The sequence below is a fragment of the Peromyscus eremicus genome, chromosome 19 (genome assembly GCF_949786415.1).
Source record: "Peromyscus eremicus chromosome 19, PerEre_H2_v1, whole genome shotgun sequence".
Lineage (NCBI taxonomy): Eukaryota > Metazoa > Chordata > Mammalia > Rodentia > Cricetidae > Peromyscus > Peromyscus eremicus.
The window spans coordinates 75,893,090-75,910,858 of record NC_081435.1 but is presented as its reverse complement, the minus strand read 5'-3'; the positions used below and the strand labels follow the sequence as shown (position 1 = coordinate 75,910,858).

The window sequence follows — 17,769 nt, the reverse complement described above, 5'->3', positions numbered from 1 at the left end:
AGGTAAGAATTATTTTATTAAACACATGTTATAAAAACATTCTTTTACATATGAGGTTTTTCCAAGCAAGTTCCTTCCCAAACAAAAGTTTAAATTCTTTGAACACACTTACATGCCTAAGAAGTAACTCTAGAATCCACTGTAAAAGTCCTATTGATGGATTTTTTCTTTGTTCCTTTATTAACTTATTCAAAAAATGTATGATGTCTATTAGCAGTTTCTCATCTTCAGTGCAAGCAGGAAGCACTTGTAAAAACCTGTATTTTAGAAACAGACAGTAATCATGATTTCCAGCTCTTAAAAATGCACACGTCATCACTGTTTATCAAGTATGTGAAGTCAACACAAGCACAAATTTTCTAAGGTAAGACTCCAGATGCTTATCTAGAGTACTGGGAAATGCACAGATGAAGGAAAGCCATTTGCCTCCCAAAACATCAGCCATGGTGGAGAAAAATGTGGTGAAGTTAGTGATGAAAGAAAACGAAGTGAGAAGTACTTCGGTAAGAAAAAGCGCAAGCTCAACAGAGGCTGAGGCTCCGTGGTCAAGCACTTGCCTCCCATGTATGGAACTCCAGGTTCACCCAGGATTGCCAAAATTAAAATAGAAACTTCAAGAAAAGTGCCAAAGGGGATGCCGGGAGGAAAACACTCGCTCTGCTTGTGCATTTTCAAACTGGCAGTGGCAGGCATCACTGATAAGAATTATGATTTCAAATCCAAGTCTGACTATTTGGAAAATCAAGGTGGGAAAATCAAGAAAGAAGAGGGGGGACCACACACATACACAATCTTGCAAAGAAGTTACTAGATTTTTGCAACAAGCTCAAAGGAGGCTTAGGAAGAATCTCTTTTTAAGAATAACAGAAGCCAAACCAACTTTCTGAGATTCTTAAATAAACACTGGTGTAAGATAGCAAGAAGGTTATTAGACCAGAAAATTTCTGTAGGGGAAAAAAAGGTAAAGCTTAGAAAACCATTTTTAAAAGGCAATTGGGAAGAGAAATGAGATTCAGCAACATTGGTAAAACAGCTTATTTAAAAACACCCAAAGGAGGTTTATCAATATGTTGTTTGAATAACAATAACAAGAATTAGGTCACACAGCATCCACTACTCACTGACCTTTTGCCACAATTTTAAAAGCTTGTTTCCAAAACCTTGATAGCTCCATTTTTAAAATGAGAAAAGTCAGGCAAAGATATAGTTAGGTAATTTTTTCATGGTCTTCTACTAAGTGTTAGAACATAAATGCTAATGCAGGCAGTCCATCACCATGGCAAAGTTAGTTATGTGATATTTGCTACAATATTGGGATTGCTATATTACACCTTTTCACTTAAACTGTCTACTTTGAGAAAATGGCATTCAGTTGAAAAAAAAAAACATCAAATCTTGAGTTAAAGGAATAAAAATTAGAAAACTATTTTTTAAAGATAGAATGAAGAAATGATTCTAACAAAATAAAATGTCAAAGTCATAAAAATTTCAAGAAATCTTCCATGATACCCAACAAAATCCTATCATCCCTATAGCATCATTGTGTATCAGCTCTCATATCCCTTAACTCCAAGTGTAATTTCTCTTTCTGTTATTCAAAGGTACTCTTCTCTAATGGAAGGCCTTCATCCTCCGCCTGGCATCTATCCTATTTCTATAGTACTTACCTCTATCATTCCTTGACTTAAACTTCTTCCCCTGAAACACTAGGCCCCTCCTGGGTGAGATTAGAAACCTTTTCATCCAGTCTCCTCCTTGGGAGCAGTCCCACTATTGGTAACACTATTTGCTGCCTTCACCATGAGTTCCATGATAACAGGAAACACATTTGTTTTGCTTACTATTAAATTTCCTAAGTGCCTAGCACCTAGTAGGTAAACAAATGTTTGCTAAATTCACTAAGGAAAAAAAAATATTCTTTTTTCTTTGTCTACTCCATCCCACATTAATACCTCCCTTTTAAAAGTCATCACATCACGGTGATAGAGGAAGTATGAACAAATAAAAAGTCTAAAGAACATTGAGAGCAAGTGAGGAGAAAAATTAGAAGAAATTATACTTAAATAACTGGAAAGAGGTCACATGCAAATACAGTTATGATTAATTCTGAGTAAATTTAAGGACATACTAGTAGGTATAATTACAAAGTAACAGTTCAAAACAAGAATTTATGGTTAAGGTCCAAAAATGGAATAGTCATTCTTTAAAAGGTCCTCACATTGGAGGTGCAGGACTGTTAACAGGGAAACACAGAAGGGGACTCATCGGATACATGGCAAGACAAAATCACCCTGTGGGCTCTGACACTGCCCAGTCTGCATTAACTGGGCTCCTAGGACAATTATCTGCAAGTGCTCAACTCCTTTCTGTAGCATAGCAGTGTATTTACAAATAACCTATGGGTATCCTCCCATGAGCACTCTATTACCTCCACATAACTTTGACTGTTCAATATAATGTAAATATCACACATACAGTTGTTACACTGTATTGTTTAGGAAACAGTCACACGGAAAACATCTTTTCATCACAGATGCTTCTATTTTGGGGAATTTTTTATTTTTTTATTTTTCTATATTTTTTTAAGATTTACTTATTATGTATACAATGTTCTGCTTGCATGTGTCCCTGCAGGCCAGAAGAGGGCACCAGATCTCATTACAGGTGGTTGTGAGCCACTATGTGGTTGCTGGGAACTGAACTCATGACCTTTGGAAGAACAGTCAGTGCTCTTAACCACTGAGCCATCTCTCCAGCCTGTGAATTGTTTATTTATATGTATGTATGTGCACCATGTGTGTGCAGGTGCCCAATAAGATTGATAAGGGAATGGAATCTCTATAAATTGAAATTATATGTAATTTTGAGCCATCCTATATGTGTGCCGGTAATGAGCTCGGGTCCTTTGCAAGAACAGCAATTCTCTTAACCATTAAGCCATCTGACCAGCCGATCTTTTTTAGTATTTCAATCCACAGTTGGTTGAATGCATGGATACAGCAGATTCACAGCTATGGAAAAATATCATCATGTGATAAATGTGACACTCACCTATAGTTACTGCTACTGTACAACTTGAACTACCTGGAGGCTTCCACTGGTACATTAGAGAGCCTCTGCTTCAGTCTGGTACAGCATACAATTAGAGTTTTAATGCACAAAAGAAAATCTAGTGTCTACAATGAAGTCAAGATATATTAATGGCTTTTGCCATTTAATTTTCTGACAAATAGAATATATCAAATTTATTGAAACTGCAAAGTTTGTACATGCTTAAGGTGGCATATGTAAAAGGAGTAGTCTGATAAAACAGAGTACTAATGTGCTGTGTTTGCCAATTTACCTAGTATAATATCCCTACTGTGGCCTGTTTTAAGCTACAGTGTACTAGGGGGCTGTGAAAAGTTGTACCAGGAGCACACAATACAACAATGCTTCCATAAAAGATTCATTACAAATAACCACAAGAACAGAGACGACAGTAAAATGTAAAGCAATTAAAAAGTGACATTTTTCACATTTATTACCTTTACTTTTCATATAATTCATATGTTAACAATATATGAAATTATACTTCATATAGTTATTTTTTCATATAACTAATTTGAAAATACCGTAAATCAAGCCATCAGCTCTTCAGCAAAGCTATCTCACGAGCTGGTTTGGCATACCACTGGAGAGGCTTAGTTATAATTACAGCCTTAACAATGAACTAGAGAAATTCACATTTACAAACTCATATGACCTATCATTGTGAAAGTTATACACTGTGTCTATTCAGAAAGTTACACATTTACACTACTCATGTGCACGATAAATGAAAAACTGTTTGCAGGGAGGGCTTCTCAGTCTTAGTCTTGTTTCAAATGTAGCCATCTGCTACCAGTTCAACATTTGAAATTTACAAGTTAGAATCTTTCTAATAATTATCAAAAGACAACCACATGGTCATTAACTTTATGAAATTTGATCAGAAAGAAATATGAAATCATTTCTTTGAGAAGAAAATGCAGACAAAACAAAACATCCAGTAGCAGGTGTAGCAAAGCTATTTGTCAATCTACTAATGCCTCAGTTCAGTTACAATATGGACAGGAATAAACACTCAGTGTGGTTCATCCACGTGGTATCCTGATTATTTACTTTTGTGAGATAAAATTTTCTAAGCTAGATTAATAAATAAATTGTGTTAAGTTTATAAATAACCCCTTTAGGAACGTCAGGACTAAGGTCAAGTTCCTCTCTTCTGTTATTATTTATCATAGATAACAAACTATCCTGGAGTTTTTCCTTCTATAAAAAGCATTTCTCTCATGATAACAACTGTACAAATACATACTCTGCTCTTCAAAGGTTTGACGATGATCCTAAACATAATTCAAATTAGGTCTTTCAAACGAGCAGTCTTAAACTTACACTAACCTGTTTAGCACAGTGTGCCAAGCCAAGGATTTTAACGTAATCCCACATGGACCAATGTCATCCTTCAAAGACAGTTTGTCATTCAAAAGATAAAAACTCATCCTGGTGATAGCAGCCCTCACATCCCTGTGGCCTCCAGCCTGAACAATGGAGTGAAAGCAGTCTTGCAGCCCACTAGCTGTGTATGTGATCCTCAGTGTAAGGATATCTTCTGTGGATAGCTGCAATACATCTAAAAATCTAAGCATAAAAGAAAAAAATTTAAAAAGAACATAATCCCAGGTTTATTTCTATCATAAACCTCTCTCAAAAATTCTTTTTGTCTTCATTTGCTTTTCATTAAAGGCTAACTTACGGTTAATGAAAACTGACATATAAATCCATCAATGTCATAGTTTTACATCAGCATTCAAACTGTGGATACTAACTTCTTCCTCCCTATCAATGACACACTAATATAGTATTATTCCTGTGGGACAATTAAGACATCTAGAAGTAGGAACATTCTCAGGTATACTTTCTGAGCTTTAATGTCACAGCACCTTTAAGTACATCTATTAACTGAATAAACACTATATAGTTCCTAAGACAGCATAGAATACAATCCTTTCTAGCTTAAATGGCTTTATATAATTTTTAATCGGCATATATCTAAAAAAAGTGAAAATATAATAAAGTTGGAATCAGTTGATAATATCAAGCAAAAAAGCTTTTAATCTACAGAAAAGGTGAAGCCTAATTGATTTCATGTAATTTACCTTAATATAACTACTTACTCTTGAATTTTAGCTTCAGAGGTCATTTGTTTCAGTAGATTATCACTCCCATGATACCATGCCAGGTTCCAAGCTATTCTTAGCATATCGGACACAGGCTTCAAGGCCAAGCACTCAGCAGACAACGGCAAAACTATTGAGTAAGGACTCACAGCATGGTGCCCGATCACATGAACTGGTAAATGATACCTAAAGAAAAAGAATTTAAATAATTGCACACTGTAATTTTTTAAATAGGACTCAAGTAATGGGCAAAAAGTGAGAGCTAGTTTTGTGACTCTTTATCACATTTTATATAATATCTTAATTATTCTTTCACTTTCCTCCACATTCCAAAAAACTTCATTATTCCTCCTTGATGAATTGCTACATTCTATACATTAGGATTGTTGCAGAGATAGCTAGTGCTCCTTGAAGTCAGCAACAGTGACTACAGTAAATTAAGCATTAAAGATGCTTGGCTAAAACACGAAGGCTGACTTCCAGACAAACATTGAAACCACCATCTCTCCAGTTACGTGGGTGTTGCTATGGCATCCACTGCACAGATGGACAAAAGGGAGCTACAGACTTGTCCATGATCAAAGTCACTAAGTGACTGAGCTCCACTTACTGTCTTCCCTTAAGAACACACTGATCAATAAACTCAAGATTCCGTAAGTATTTCTAGATACATGAAGAAATTCAATACCAATGTCTCTTAAATGAACCCAAGCTAATTTAACAGTGTTTTAGCAAGACAGTCACACCTAATACATTAAAAATGTTAAGTATAGTTTTAATAATGCAACATACTCCAGTAGACTGGGGCTATAGTTCAGTTATCAAATTCTTGTCTAGGTTCACCAGCAAAAAATAAAATAAAATAAATTTTTAAAAATAATTTTAAAAAACTAAACCCACAAATCACTAATTTACATTATTAATGGCCAATGTTATACAAACAATTGTAGCATTTAGTTTATAAGAGCCACTGACACGTGCTTTCATTTTCACTTTCAACATACCAATGAAAGAATCAATACTGTAATTTCATATCCAAATTAGACCATATAATTTAGTAAGTAAAGCTACTTTTAATAGCTTCTAATATTTTAACAGCAATTTAAACATTTTAAGAGCAACTTTCCACTGAAAACTACCAAGGCCGGGCTGAAGAGCTGACTCAGTGGTTAAGAGCACTTGTTACTCTTGCAGAAAACCAAGGAGGTTTCCAACACCCACATCAGGCAGGTCACCAAAGCCTGCAACTGAAGCTCTAGGGAAGCTGATGCCTTCTTCTGGCCTTGTCGGGCAACTGCATTCTCACAATACACAATCTCTTTCTCTCACATACACATAAATAACATAAGTATTTTTAAGACAAAAAAAAAAAAAACAGGTTTTCTTAGACTAGTAGCGACTGCTGGTCTAGAGGGCTGTGTGCCTTGACTATCTCTGCACCAGAAAACGACAAAGCACTAACTCATTTGTGAAGTCATGTCAGAAAACAGAAGAGCACTAGATAAACAAGAAATAATCTCACTTCAAAGAATAAAGACAATGGATGATATTCTTTATTTTAAAACGTGAATGGTCCAAGCTGGATGGGGTGACACATGCCTCTTGATCTCAGCACTCAGAAGGCTGAGTCAAAAAAACAAAACAAAACTATGGAAGTTCCATAGTAATACTCTAAGAAGAAAGGAAAAACAAGCAGAGGGATGTTATTTACTAGAGGTAAAAAAGAAACAAGCCTAAAGAAATAATTATACGGAAAGTATCATCAATGGATGCAAAATTGCTGACAAAGACCATCAGGCAATCACCGGCCTAAAGGCATCCCCTTCAGAGAAAAACTATGGCTCTCACTGAAAACCAGCACCACCACCCATAATTAGCTCAACAACACTAATGAAATAACCATACATAGTTCAAGAATAGGCCTAATAAAAAATGGAGAAAGAGGGAATGGAGATATTGTTCTATAAAAATCATTCAAGGAAATTCTAACTGCTATGAATGAAAAGCAATGTCACACAGAATAATTGCCTATAAAAACTACAAATACCAACTTCTGACATTCTTCACATACCAGAAAAACCACACCTCTATCAGGCCAGATACCCCAAGGTCATTGGCGGGGCTAATTTCCACAACAGAGTTCCTTAGGTCAGCTGAGGGTATTTCCTCAAAAAGGACCTTGAGACTCCAGTTTCCTGCTTCACAGCTCTCTGGTTCACATGGTAGGTGGTTCTGCACTGTTGAACTTTCTGCAGTGATGTGACGCCCTCACTAGAGGCTCAATGCAAAGCTGACCCCAATATTATACCACCCTTCCAAAACAGTAGCCAAAGTAAACCTTTCGCTTTTAAGTTAATTATATCAAATATTTTATTATATTGCTATGAAGCTGACTAATACAAAATGACATTTAAAGCTGGGCAGTAGATCACTGATACTCCAAATGGTGAAGTTATCAGATAAGAACTTTAAAAGTAATAGTGTTTATTCAAGAAAAAAAATCACTGCATAATACAGACCTAAATCTAAACTAGACTTCAACCAGAAGCTGCCCTAACCTTGGACTAGGGTGCTTCCACCCTGACCAGCCAAACCCTGTCCTTTCCCTTTCATGCCAGCCGCTAGGAGCTGCTGCCCACACCACCGCGGAGGAACATCTGAACCTCAGGTCCTCAGTGCTACCTTATTCTGGAATCAAGTCTTTACACTTATATGAATTAAAAAGAAGTTTTAAATAAGTACTAGCAAAAATCTTTCAAGTCCATTCAAACATATAAGAGAATTCAAGCATCAAGCAGGAGAAATATGAAAAATATTAAACTTAGAGCTAATATGGTTAAATAAAACTATAAATAAAAATAATACTTCATGAAATGACATAAGCAAATCCTTCCAAGTTGAATAAAATAAACAAAATGTAAGAATGCACTATGTTGATAATCTTCAAAAGCCATCAAAAATAAGCTATAGTGATAGAAATTAAAACAGGATTACATTTTGGAGTAGTAAAAAGTAACCAAGGAAAATAGAAGGGGTTTCTAAACTAGAAGCAACAGCTACATCTTTATCTTCATAGTATTTTTACAGATGTGTTTACTGAGAAAAAAATAAAAGGGCTGTATATAAATTTCATATATATTATACAAAAAAGAAAAATGACTTACATATTTTCAAGTCCTAAATAGACATAAATTAAATTCAGTACATGATCTTGATTGTACTCTGCATTTTTAAAAAGTGAAAAGCTTATTCTCAAATGGTTGAAAATAAAGACAATATATGGAGAAAGAGATAGCATGTGAGCAACTGCTAACAATGCTGGCAGCGATGACTCAAGACTGGAGGGAGCACAAACACACTGCGGTTCTTTCAGCTCTCCTGTAATTTGTATAGCAATAGTTTGTCATTCATGAAAATAAGATAAATCAATCCCTTACCTCCTGAAGACTGAAACAGGCAGACTGAAGACCGAAGGCAAAGGTTTATTACAAGGATCAACAGACCTGTAAAAGGGGAAGGGGGGGAAACTGAGTGGGCCAAAGTTCTGTGCAGTACAACCCATCCACCCTTGGACAGTGCATAACTGTGTAACTGAGTCTAACCAACATTCAGTGTAGTCAAGTGCTTGCCACCACCTGAACTGATATAAAGACTCATATAACAGAGTGGACACAGCAGCAAGTGAATCCTGTGGCCCCTCCCACCGATGATGATGCTTTTTTTTTTTTTTTTTGGTGTTTTTTTGTTTTTGTTTTGTTTTGTTTTGTTTTGTTTTGTTTTGTTGAGACAGCTTTTCTCTGTGTAACATCCCTAGCTGTCCTGGAACTCATTCTGTACATCAGGTCTGACTTGGACTCAAAGAGATCTTCCTGCCACTGCTTTATGAATGTTGGGATTAAAAGTGTGCACCAGCCCCACTGATACTTCTTAAGGTCATTTTAATCAAAGACTATCATTCTAAATATTTTATACTTTTTAAATAATAATCTTAAAGTACACAAAGCTGAAAACATGTACTAAAAACATATCCAAGACAAAAATCACTGTAATAATTATTTTAAATTTATACTTAGTTATGCTCAAAAATATAATTCAGGGTGACTTTTTGAACTCATGGGTTTTTAAATACCACTTATTCAAACCAAAAAGCATCAACACATGTGTACAGAATGGAAAGCTTTAAGTCAAAAGAACTCAATGCACTGCTGTAGGGGTACAACAGACCTTAGATGAGCCAGGGTAAAAACAAATAGAAATCTTTATATCTCACCATGTATCCATTCTTGATACCTCATCAAACAAGAGAAGACAAAACAACGCCCCGACTTCAGTCACCACAGTACAATCTTCATGAAATATCAAGGAAACTGAGGAAGGAAAAAGGAATGCAACTTCATAAAATATTTTTACTTCTAGAAAGAATGAACTTCAGCTTTAAAAATGTCTTAACTTGAAAGAAAGAGAAATACAGCATTAACCCAGAAGAACTGGTATCATTAAAAAGTGTTTTAGTGTCTCTCAAGCTATCGTACGTGTGAGAATTACCAGGGGGACATATAAAACAGTTTCTCAGTCTATATATGTAATGTACATCTCGTTATAACAAGTTCCCAGAAAATGCTGACACTACTGGTCCAAGAGCCACATATGCAGACCCGCTCACCAAACACTGTCCAGAGGCAGGCAATCTCAGCAAAGTGATCCAGCTTCAACAGATGCTTTGTCAAGACACATATTTCTAGCTCAAATTTTCCCACTAAAGATCCTTTATAATTTTTGGATCCTAACAACAAACATGGTCCTAGCTCAGACTTCATGCTAAAACACTGTGTTTATGCTATGTTATTCTGCTTTTTGTTTATTATTATGAGAGGACATAGAAAAAAGACATCTTCTGAGTTAACAGGCAATAACACTAGCTCCACCACATACTAGTTCAGAAACCTAGTCAAGTCCTTTAACATAAAAAAGCTTCATCTACTTCTGTAACATTTCCAATGGTATAGTTTTTTCACTGTTTGAAAACTAAGAAGGTCTAAACAAACTGGAAGAGTAGCTGTACCATCACATAGGAATAATAACAACACAGAATCTGCAAATTTATAGAAGCACAAACAGGAAATCCATATTTTAAAAATACAGTTTTCCTAAGTGTAAGAAAAGATAAGCTAGGTGGTGGTGTCGCACACCTTTAATCCCAGCACTCAGGAGGCAGAAGCAGGCAGATCTCTGTGTGTTTGAGGCTACCCTGATCTACAGAGTGAGTTCCAGGACAGTCAGGGCTACACAGAGAAACCCTGTCTTGAAAACACTAAAAAAACAAAACAACAACAAACAAACAAATAAATAAGTAATTAGCATGACTAAAAATACAATCTAAAAACTAAAGAAATAAGAGTCACATAGAAGTGAACTAACAGTAAACAGACATTTCCACTCAGCAGGGACATAATGGTTCAGAATGGTTTGGAGTATTTAAAAACATAAGAAATTTCTGGACTACGACTGGCTACGGTGTGGGGTTAAGACAGATTTAGATCCTTACCTTAAGTTACCCACAAAATTTCAAGCTTATTACAGGTTTCAAGTACAACAGAAGCTCCTTTCTTGTTACACTTTTAAATAGCTTACAAGCCAGAGGAGCTTCATACAGATTCTTCATACACTTCATTCCTCTAACCCCCTCCCTTCTTTCTCCCACGCCCCTGCCCCATATCTGCTTAAACCTTTAGTTGCCACGCTCCCCCCAGCCAGTTCTCACATCACATGTGTTGTACTACGCTCACTCATTTTATTTTTTACTCAGGTAGAAAAACTTCTTCATGCATACTTTATTTTGGCTAGCTCCTCCCCAACAGCCTCATTTTCCCATCCCTATTATTCTATAACCTATATGAACCATTATTTTTATCTACAAGCTGGAGAGGAACTTACCCATACTCCACAGTGAGGGCAGCAGTTCTAAGGACAGTATATGCACAAGATGACAGACAAATAATTTTCTGACAATAAAAAAAACCTGAAACTAATATTCAGTAATATGGCAAATGAAATAAGAATATAACATTCTTCTTTGAGGATATTTAAAAAGCAGATGATGAAAACCTATAGAATTTTATTATGTATAGCTCTATACTGTCTGGAATTTTGCAATGGGGATATATAACTTTGTCATCATTGAAAAAAAACAATAAAGAAGTTAGAGTTCTACCTCTAACACATATCTAGTTATGGCTATGACCAAGTCCCTAAATTCTCTGAGACCTCAATTTCCTCCCTCTGTAATGATATAACAAATACTAAGTTTGTTTCTATCCCTAAAATACAGTATAGGAGTCTGTCATAGCAAGTTTACAATTCAGAGTTTTGCAAGATTATTTAATATTAAAGCCTGTCAATCAATTTTCCATGATAGAACAGAATAATCTCTAAAATACATATTCTCATTTAACAACCTCATATAGCTCCTCTCTCCTGTTTATTAAGACTTATCGGATCTTGCATGAACTGCCCTGTTTATATCATCCCACATTCCCCGTATCTACACTCCTTCAAATCCCATTGTCCCTAACAAACTAACATATCAAACATAACTTCTTGCTCTATCAGTAAATTAGTCATGTCTATATGAACTCCCATGCAATTCTCAAATCCCAGCTTAAATATCATTTCCTAGAAGCATTATCTAATACTTTCCTAACACTAATACATTCAGCACTTCCTCTGGTACCAGGAATCCCACTTCAGGTATTAGGCTGTATTTATAATTATTTGTCAAAGTCTCTGACTCCCTGACAGTCCATTTGCCATGCTTATAGCTCTAACAAAAGGGCCTACCACTGCACCCAGAACATAGTATGTGCTCCACAAATGTTCACAGAGGAATGAATTTTCCTGGCAGAGTAACTCATTTAAAAATGATATTTTCCCTGCATATGTATGAGAGAGAACAATTGCTAAAAATGCCACAAGGATACAGCTTATGTCACCATGCGAAGTGCTTTTGCAAGCCGGGAGTGTGGCTCACTGGTGCAGCAGTAGTCTAGCACACACATGACCTGAGCTTGAGTCCAAACACCATCTCACACATGTAAAAGTGCTGTAGTATCTGCTAAGTACTCATAAATGCCATATTGGAATAATTTAAATGAATATGAGTAAATGGCAGATTAAATGCAATTAAATGCGATTAATAAGATAATTACCAACATGAATAAAGGAAACTGGAAGCTAGACACCATGGAACACACCTGCAATGCCAGTACTCAGAAGGTAGAGACAGGCTGATCACTACAAGTTTAAGACCAACTCGGTCTATACAGCAAGTTCTAGCCAGAAAGGGCTACACAGCAATACCCTATCTCAAAAAATAAATTTTAAAAAGAAAAGAACAAATAAAAGAATGAATAAATGTTTTAGAAGGAAAGAAATAAAATCAGAAATGTATACTTGCAATTCTTTCAGGTGATCACTCCGTAAAGAGCTATAAAAAATTTCACACTCCACTTCAAATTTTATGACCTTAAAAATGAGTCTTTTTACCTGGTTTAGACATTAACAAATGTTTCTTAAATATACTGTGTCCTACTCACTTTGTAAGTAGATTACCATCGAGGGGAAAATGCTAAAATAAAATTATTTTATAATACGTATTTTAATATAAATCTCATCTATCTTACCAATGACTAACAGGTCACAAAATATTGAGGTATTTGATCAAAACCCCTCTTTAGAATAATTTAAAAAATGAGGTAATATTGTAGGAAACAAAGTGCTGTAGAACACTGTGATGGTCAAGTTAGCTGTGAACCTGACTGCAGCTAGACAAGAGACAGCCTCTAGGCTGGAACAGGCGGCAGCCCTGACAGGGCCTAAAGGGACTGTGTTCCACTTGCCTGCCTTCAGTTCTTGCCCTGACTGGGTCCATCCTGCGCTGCTGCCATACTTCATTATACCAGAATGTGGTGGAATATTGTTTTAAGATGTGTTACACTTGTTCATGCTGTGGAACATTCATTTAATGATGTAAAGATGAGCTGCACTTTTTATGTTATATTTGTTTAACTCTGTGAAGCTGTGTTACTGTGCCTGTGTAAAACACCTGATGGTCTAATAAAGAGCTGAAGGGCCAATAGTGAGGAAGGAGAAAGGATAGGCGGGCTGGCAGGCAGAGATAAGGGAGAAGAAGAAGAGCAAGAGAACAAGGGAAAGAGGACACTAGGGGCCAGCCACCCAGCCACCCAGCCACCCAGCCACTCAGCCAGCCTCGGAGTAAAAGTGAAAGTAAGATATATAGAAATAAGAAAAGGAAAAATCCCAGAGGCAAAAAGTACATGGGATAATTTAAAGAAAGCTGGCTAGAAACAAGCCAAGCTAAGGCTAGGCATTTATAAGTAAGAATAAGTCTCTCTGTGTGTATTTATTTGGGAGCTGGGTGGTGGGCCCCAAAAAGCCAAAAGAGTAAAAACAACCAACAACACCAGAACCACATTTCTCCTACCTTCCAACAGGAACTAAAGACCTTTGACTCTCTGGGAATCTCTCAGGCCATCCCAGCAGACCAGGACTGAGCAGCTCCTAGGTTCTTAGCCTCTCTGGTGTGCAGATGGCCAGTACTTGGCCCTATCATGCAAGCCAATATAATAAATCACTTATCATAATACAAACTCATTCTATGTTCTGTTCCTCTAGAGAACCTTGCCAAATATAAAAATACCCAGGTCTATTAAAAGCAAATGATAAGCAGAAACAAGACAAGCCGGGCAGTGGTGGCGCACGCCTTTAATCCCAGCACTCAAGAGGCAGAGCCAGGTGAATCCCTGTGAGTTCCAGGCCAGCCTGGTTTACAGAGCGAGATCCAGGACAGGCACCAAAACTACACAGAGAAACCTTGTCATGGGAAAAAAAAAAAAAAAAAAAGAAGAAGAAAGAAACAAGACAAAATCCATGATATTTTTCTATCCAAATATATTAAAATCAAACTAACCTGGATTTCTTTTTTTAATAGCACGTTTTTAAAACGTTTCTAAAACTTCCATACATACACAGATGCTTAAAGAAGTCATTCAGTGTGATTTAGCTGGGTCTACAGTCTCTATCCCAGTCTAATCTTGTAAGCCAATGCCAAACAAAGGGACAAGTGTAGTGGGTGACTGTTTGAGCCATGCCCTGAAGCACTGCCCCTAGTGAGGTAGCAGGTAACTATTACAAAACCTGCCTATGACCTTGAGGTACATGCCCCTGGGGCGTGGCCGCTGGGGGACCCTTAAGACCTGGGATGCACGCTCTCTCTTCACTACCTCGTGGTTTTGGATGCTGGAACAGAACAGGGCAGAGCTTCCCAGAGAACAGCATTGGATCGTGCCTCATCCTTCCAAGATTCTGCGACAAATTCCTTTATTCTGTCTTAGGAGCTAACCCCCAAATAAATTCCTTTGCTCATTAAATAGACTCCATGGATGGATTGCTAGCAATATAATTCCAAAAGACAAGTGACACCAGAAGTAGGGTACAGATGTTAAAGAAAAGGAAGAGAAAGCAGCTGGCCTTACCTCTTCAAAGACAACAATGACCATATAAGCACTAAATTACGTATTAACAAGCAGGTACAGAGTGTCATCAGAGCTCAGCTTTTCTCAGCTGCTGCCTACTTAGGCAACAACAGTATAAGAGATATTTCCACAAAAGCATTGAGTGCTTTTCATGATGACTTTTCAAGCCAGTAAAGAACTTTGTTCTCATACTACAAGAAAAGCAAATGTTATCTACAGTTATCCTTCTGGCATTGATTACTCACCTCTGAATAACAGGGTCAAGAGAGAAGATTGTTGTGACAAGGAAACACGGATGACTGGGTCAGCATATAAAACCTTCCTCAGGAGCGTGAGGCATGGCTGAATCAAGCATTCTACAACCTGCCAATGGGAAATGAGATAAAAACATACCACATGGCCTTATTCTAAGTATTGTGGCTTGGTCATTAAATTACATGCAACTAAAATGAAAAGATGTTAGTATGCTGTTTTTAAAATTACATTAACAATTACTTTAAATATTGGGTTGGAGAGATGGCTCAGCAGTTAGGGAGCATTGGTTGCTCTTCCAGAGGACCTAGGTTCAATTCCCAGCTCCCACGTGGCGGCTCACAATGGTCTGTAATTCCACTTCTAAGGAATCCAATACCCTCTTCTGGCCTCTATAGGCACCAAGTATGCACACGATGCACCTTATACATATAAAATAATAATTCTTTAATTTTAAAAAATTATTTAAAAATAAAAACAACATTGAATACACTTGTCTCTAGAAAGCTCATAGAATTTTTAAGCTTAGTTTTCCTTTAGAGACTCCTTTTAGAAATAAAAAAATAAAAGATGGGTGGGTCTCCCTTAAAATACAAGTATTCATCCAAATCCAGCTAAATTCAGTTCAAACTAATAAAATCAACCTATCAGGCCGGAAATATGGTACAGTGGGAAAGGTACTTGCTTTGCAAGCCGGAGGACCTGGATATGATCCTTAGCACCCATGTAGAATCTGGGTGTGGTAACCCAGAACTTCCTGGGAGGAGACAGGAGACTCGCTAGCCAGCTAGCCTAGCCAAAACAATGAGTTAGCTACAGGTTCAGTGAAATACCCTATCTTAACAATAATACAGAATGTGCTGGGGTAAAGGGAGCCCAGAAATTGTGGGAGTGGCCAACCAATGACTGGTCCAGCTTGAGGCCCCTTCCCCCAAAAGGGAGCCCACCCCTGACACTGCCTGAAGAGCCAGGAATCAGAGACTGGATGGCCCAAAGGCCTAGGATAGAACAAAACACAACTGGCAAAAAAAAAAAAAAAAAAAAAGAAAGAAAGAAAGAAAGAAAGAAAGAAAGAAAGAAAGAAAGAAAGAAAGAAAGAAAGAAAGAAAGGAAGGAAGGAAGGAAGAAAGAAAGAAACTTCAATGAAATGAGTGATGATTCCTAATGATATTCTGTTATACTTGTAGACAGGAGCCTAGCATAACTGTCATCAGAGAGGCTTCATTCAGCAACTGATTAAAATGCAGAGACCCACAGTCAAACATTAGGCAGATCTTGGGAATCCTACAGAAGGGGCAAGGATTGTAGGAAAACAGAGTCAAGCACACCACAAGAAAACCCACATAATCAACTAACTTGGGCTCATAAGGGTCCCAGAGACTGAACCAACAATTGGGGAGCCTACTAGGTCTGACCTAGGCCCTCTGCATCTATGTTATGGTTGCGTAGCTTGGTCTTCCTGTGGGACTCCTGACAGTGAGAACAGGGACTGTCTTTGACTCTGTTGCCTGCTCTTGGGACCCTTCCTCCTACTGGGTTGCCTCATCCAGCTTTAACATGAAGAGAGGTGCCTAGTCTTATTGCAACTTGATATGTCACGTTTGGTTAATATCCCTGGGTGGCCTACCCTTTTCTGAAGGGAAATGGAGGAGGAGTGGATGGGGTGGGGTACTGGGAAGAGAGGAAGGAGAGGAAACTGAGGTCTGGATGTATATATGAGAGAATAAATTTAAACAATTTAAAAATAAAAATTAAAAAATATTAACAAAATATAATACAGAAAGTGATAGAGAAAGATATCCAACTTCAACTTCTGGCCTCTACCCACTCATGCATAGGCAAGTGAAACTCCATGCCCATATGCATATAACACACACACACACACACACACACACACACACACAAACATACCCTTCTCTTTAAAAAGGCCAACTTATAAAAAATGTCTTACCTTGCCATCTTGACCCACACATTCATTTAAATACCCGATTATCTTCTCAATTAAGCATAACTTTTTCACCACAGCATGCATCTTAATATCTACAGATAAAACAATATTCAAGTTAAACAAGTGTTTTGTGGCTTTAAAAACATTTTGAAATATATGGGACAGTTATGCACCCAACCTTCAAACTATTAAAAATATGGTATATGTAGGGCTGAAATTAGAAGACAAATATTTTTATGAATCTGTACACTGAAACATTTAAGTTACAAACAATTCTTGTTTGTTTTTTCTCTTTTGGGGGGTCCACCACCCAGCTCCCAAATAAATTCACACATGGAGGCTTATTCTTAATTATGAATGCCCACCTTAGCTTTGCTTAGTTTTTAGCCAGCTTTTGTTAACTTTAACTTAACCTGTCTACTGTTGCCTCTGGGCTTTTCCCATTCTCTTACTTCTGTAAATCTTACTCTTATTCTGTGGCTGGCTGTGTAGCTGGGTGGCTGGCCCCTGGAGTCCTCCTCCTTCTCTGGCTGCTAGATCTTAGATCTCTTTCCTCCCAGATTTCTATATATACATATTCTCTCTGCCTGCCAGCCACACCTATCCTTTCTCCTGCCTTGTTATTGGCCATTCAGCTCTTTATTAGACCAATGGATGTTTTCGACAGACAAAGTAACACATCTTCACAGAGTTAAACAAATGCAACATAAACAAAAGTAACATACCTTAAAATAATATTCCCCAACAAATCCTTACATCTATTCCCACACTGGAATATGAAATATAAAAAAAAAATCTATAAAAACTAACAAACATG

At 37.1% G+C, this 17,769-nt stretch overlaps 1 protein-coding gene across 1 annotated transcript in view; it reads right to left on the bottom strand.

The window, feature by feature from the left end:
- The window catches only part of Rttn (rotatin), a 174,153-nt gene that overhangs the window by 103,306 nt on the left and 53,078 nt on the right, over positions 1 to 17,769 (bottom strand). Inside the window, exons 20-26 of the mRNA XM_059246168.1 lie at positions 16,956 to 17,044; positions 14,998 to 15,115; positions 9,472 to 9,568; positions 8,639 to 8,704; positions 5,199 to 5,387; positions 4,423 to 4,662; positions 113 to 257 (exon numbers count right to left, since the gene is read on the bottom strand). Coding sequence (XP_059102151.1) covers positions 113 to 257; positions 4,423 to 4,662; positions 5,199 to 5,387; positions 8,639 to 8,704; positions 9,472 to 9,568; positions 14,998 to 15,115; positions 16,956 to 17,044 — 944 coding nt within the window. The remainder of the gene's footprint in view (positions 1 to 112; positions 258 to 4,422; positions 4,663 to 5,198; positions 5,388 to 8,638; positions 8,705 to 9,471; positions 9,569 to 14,997; positions 15,116 to 16,955; positions 17,045 to 17,769) is intronic.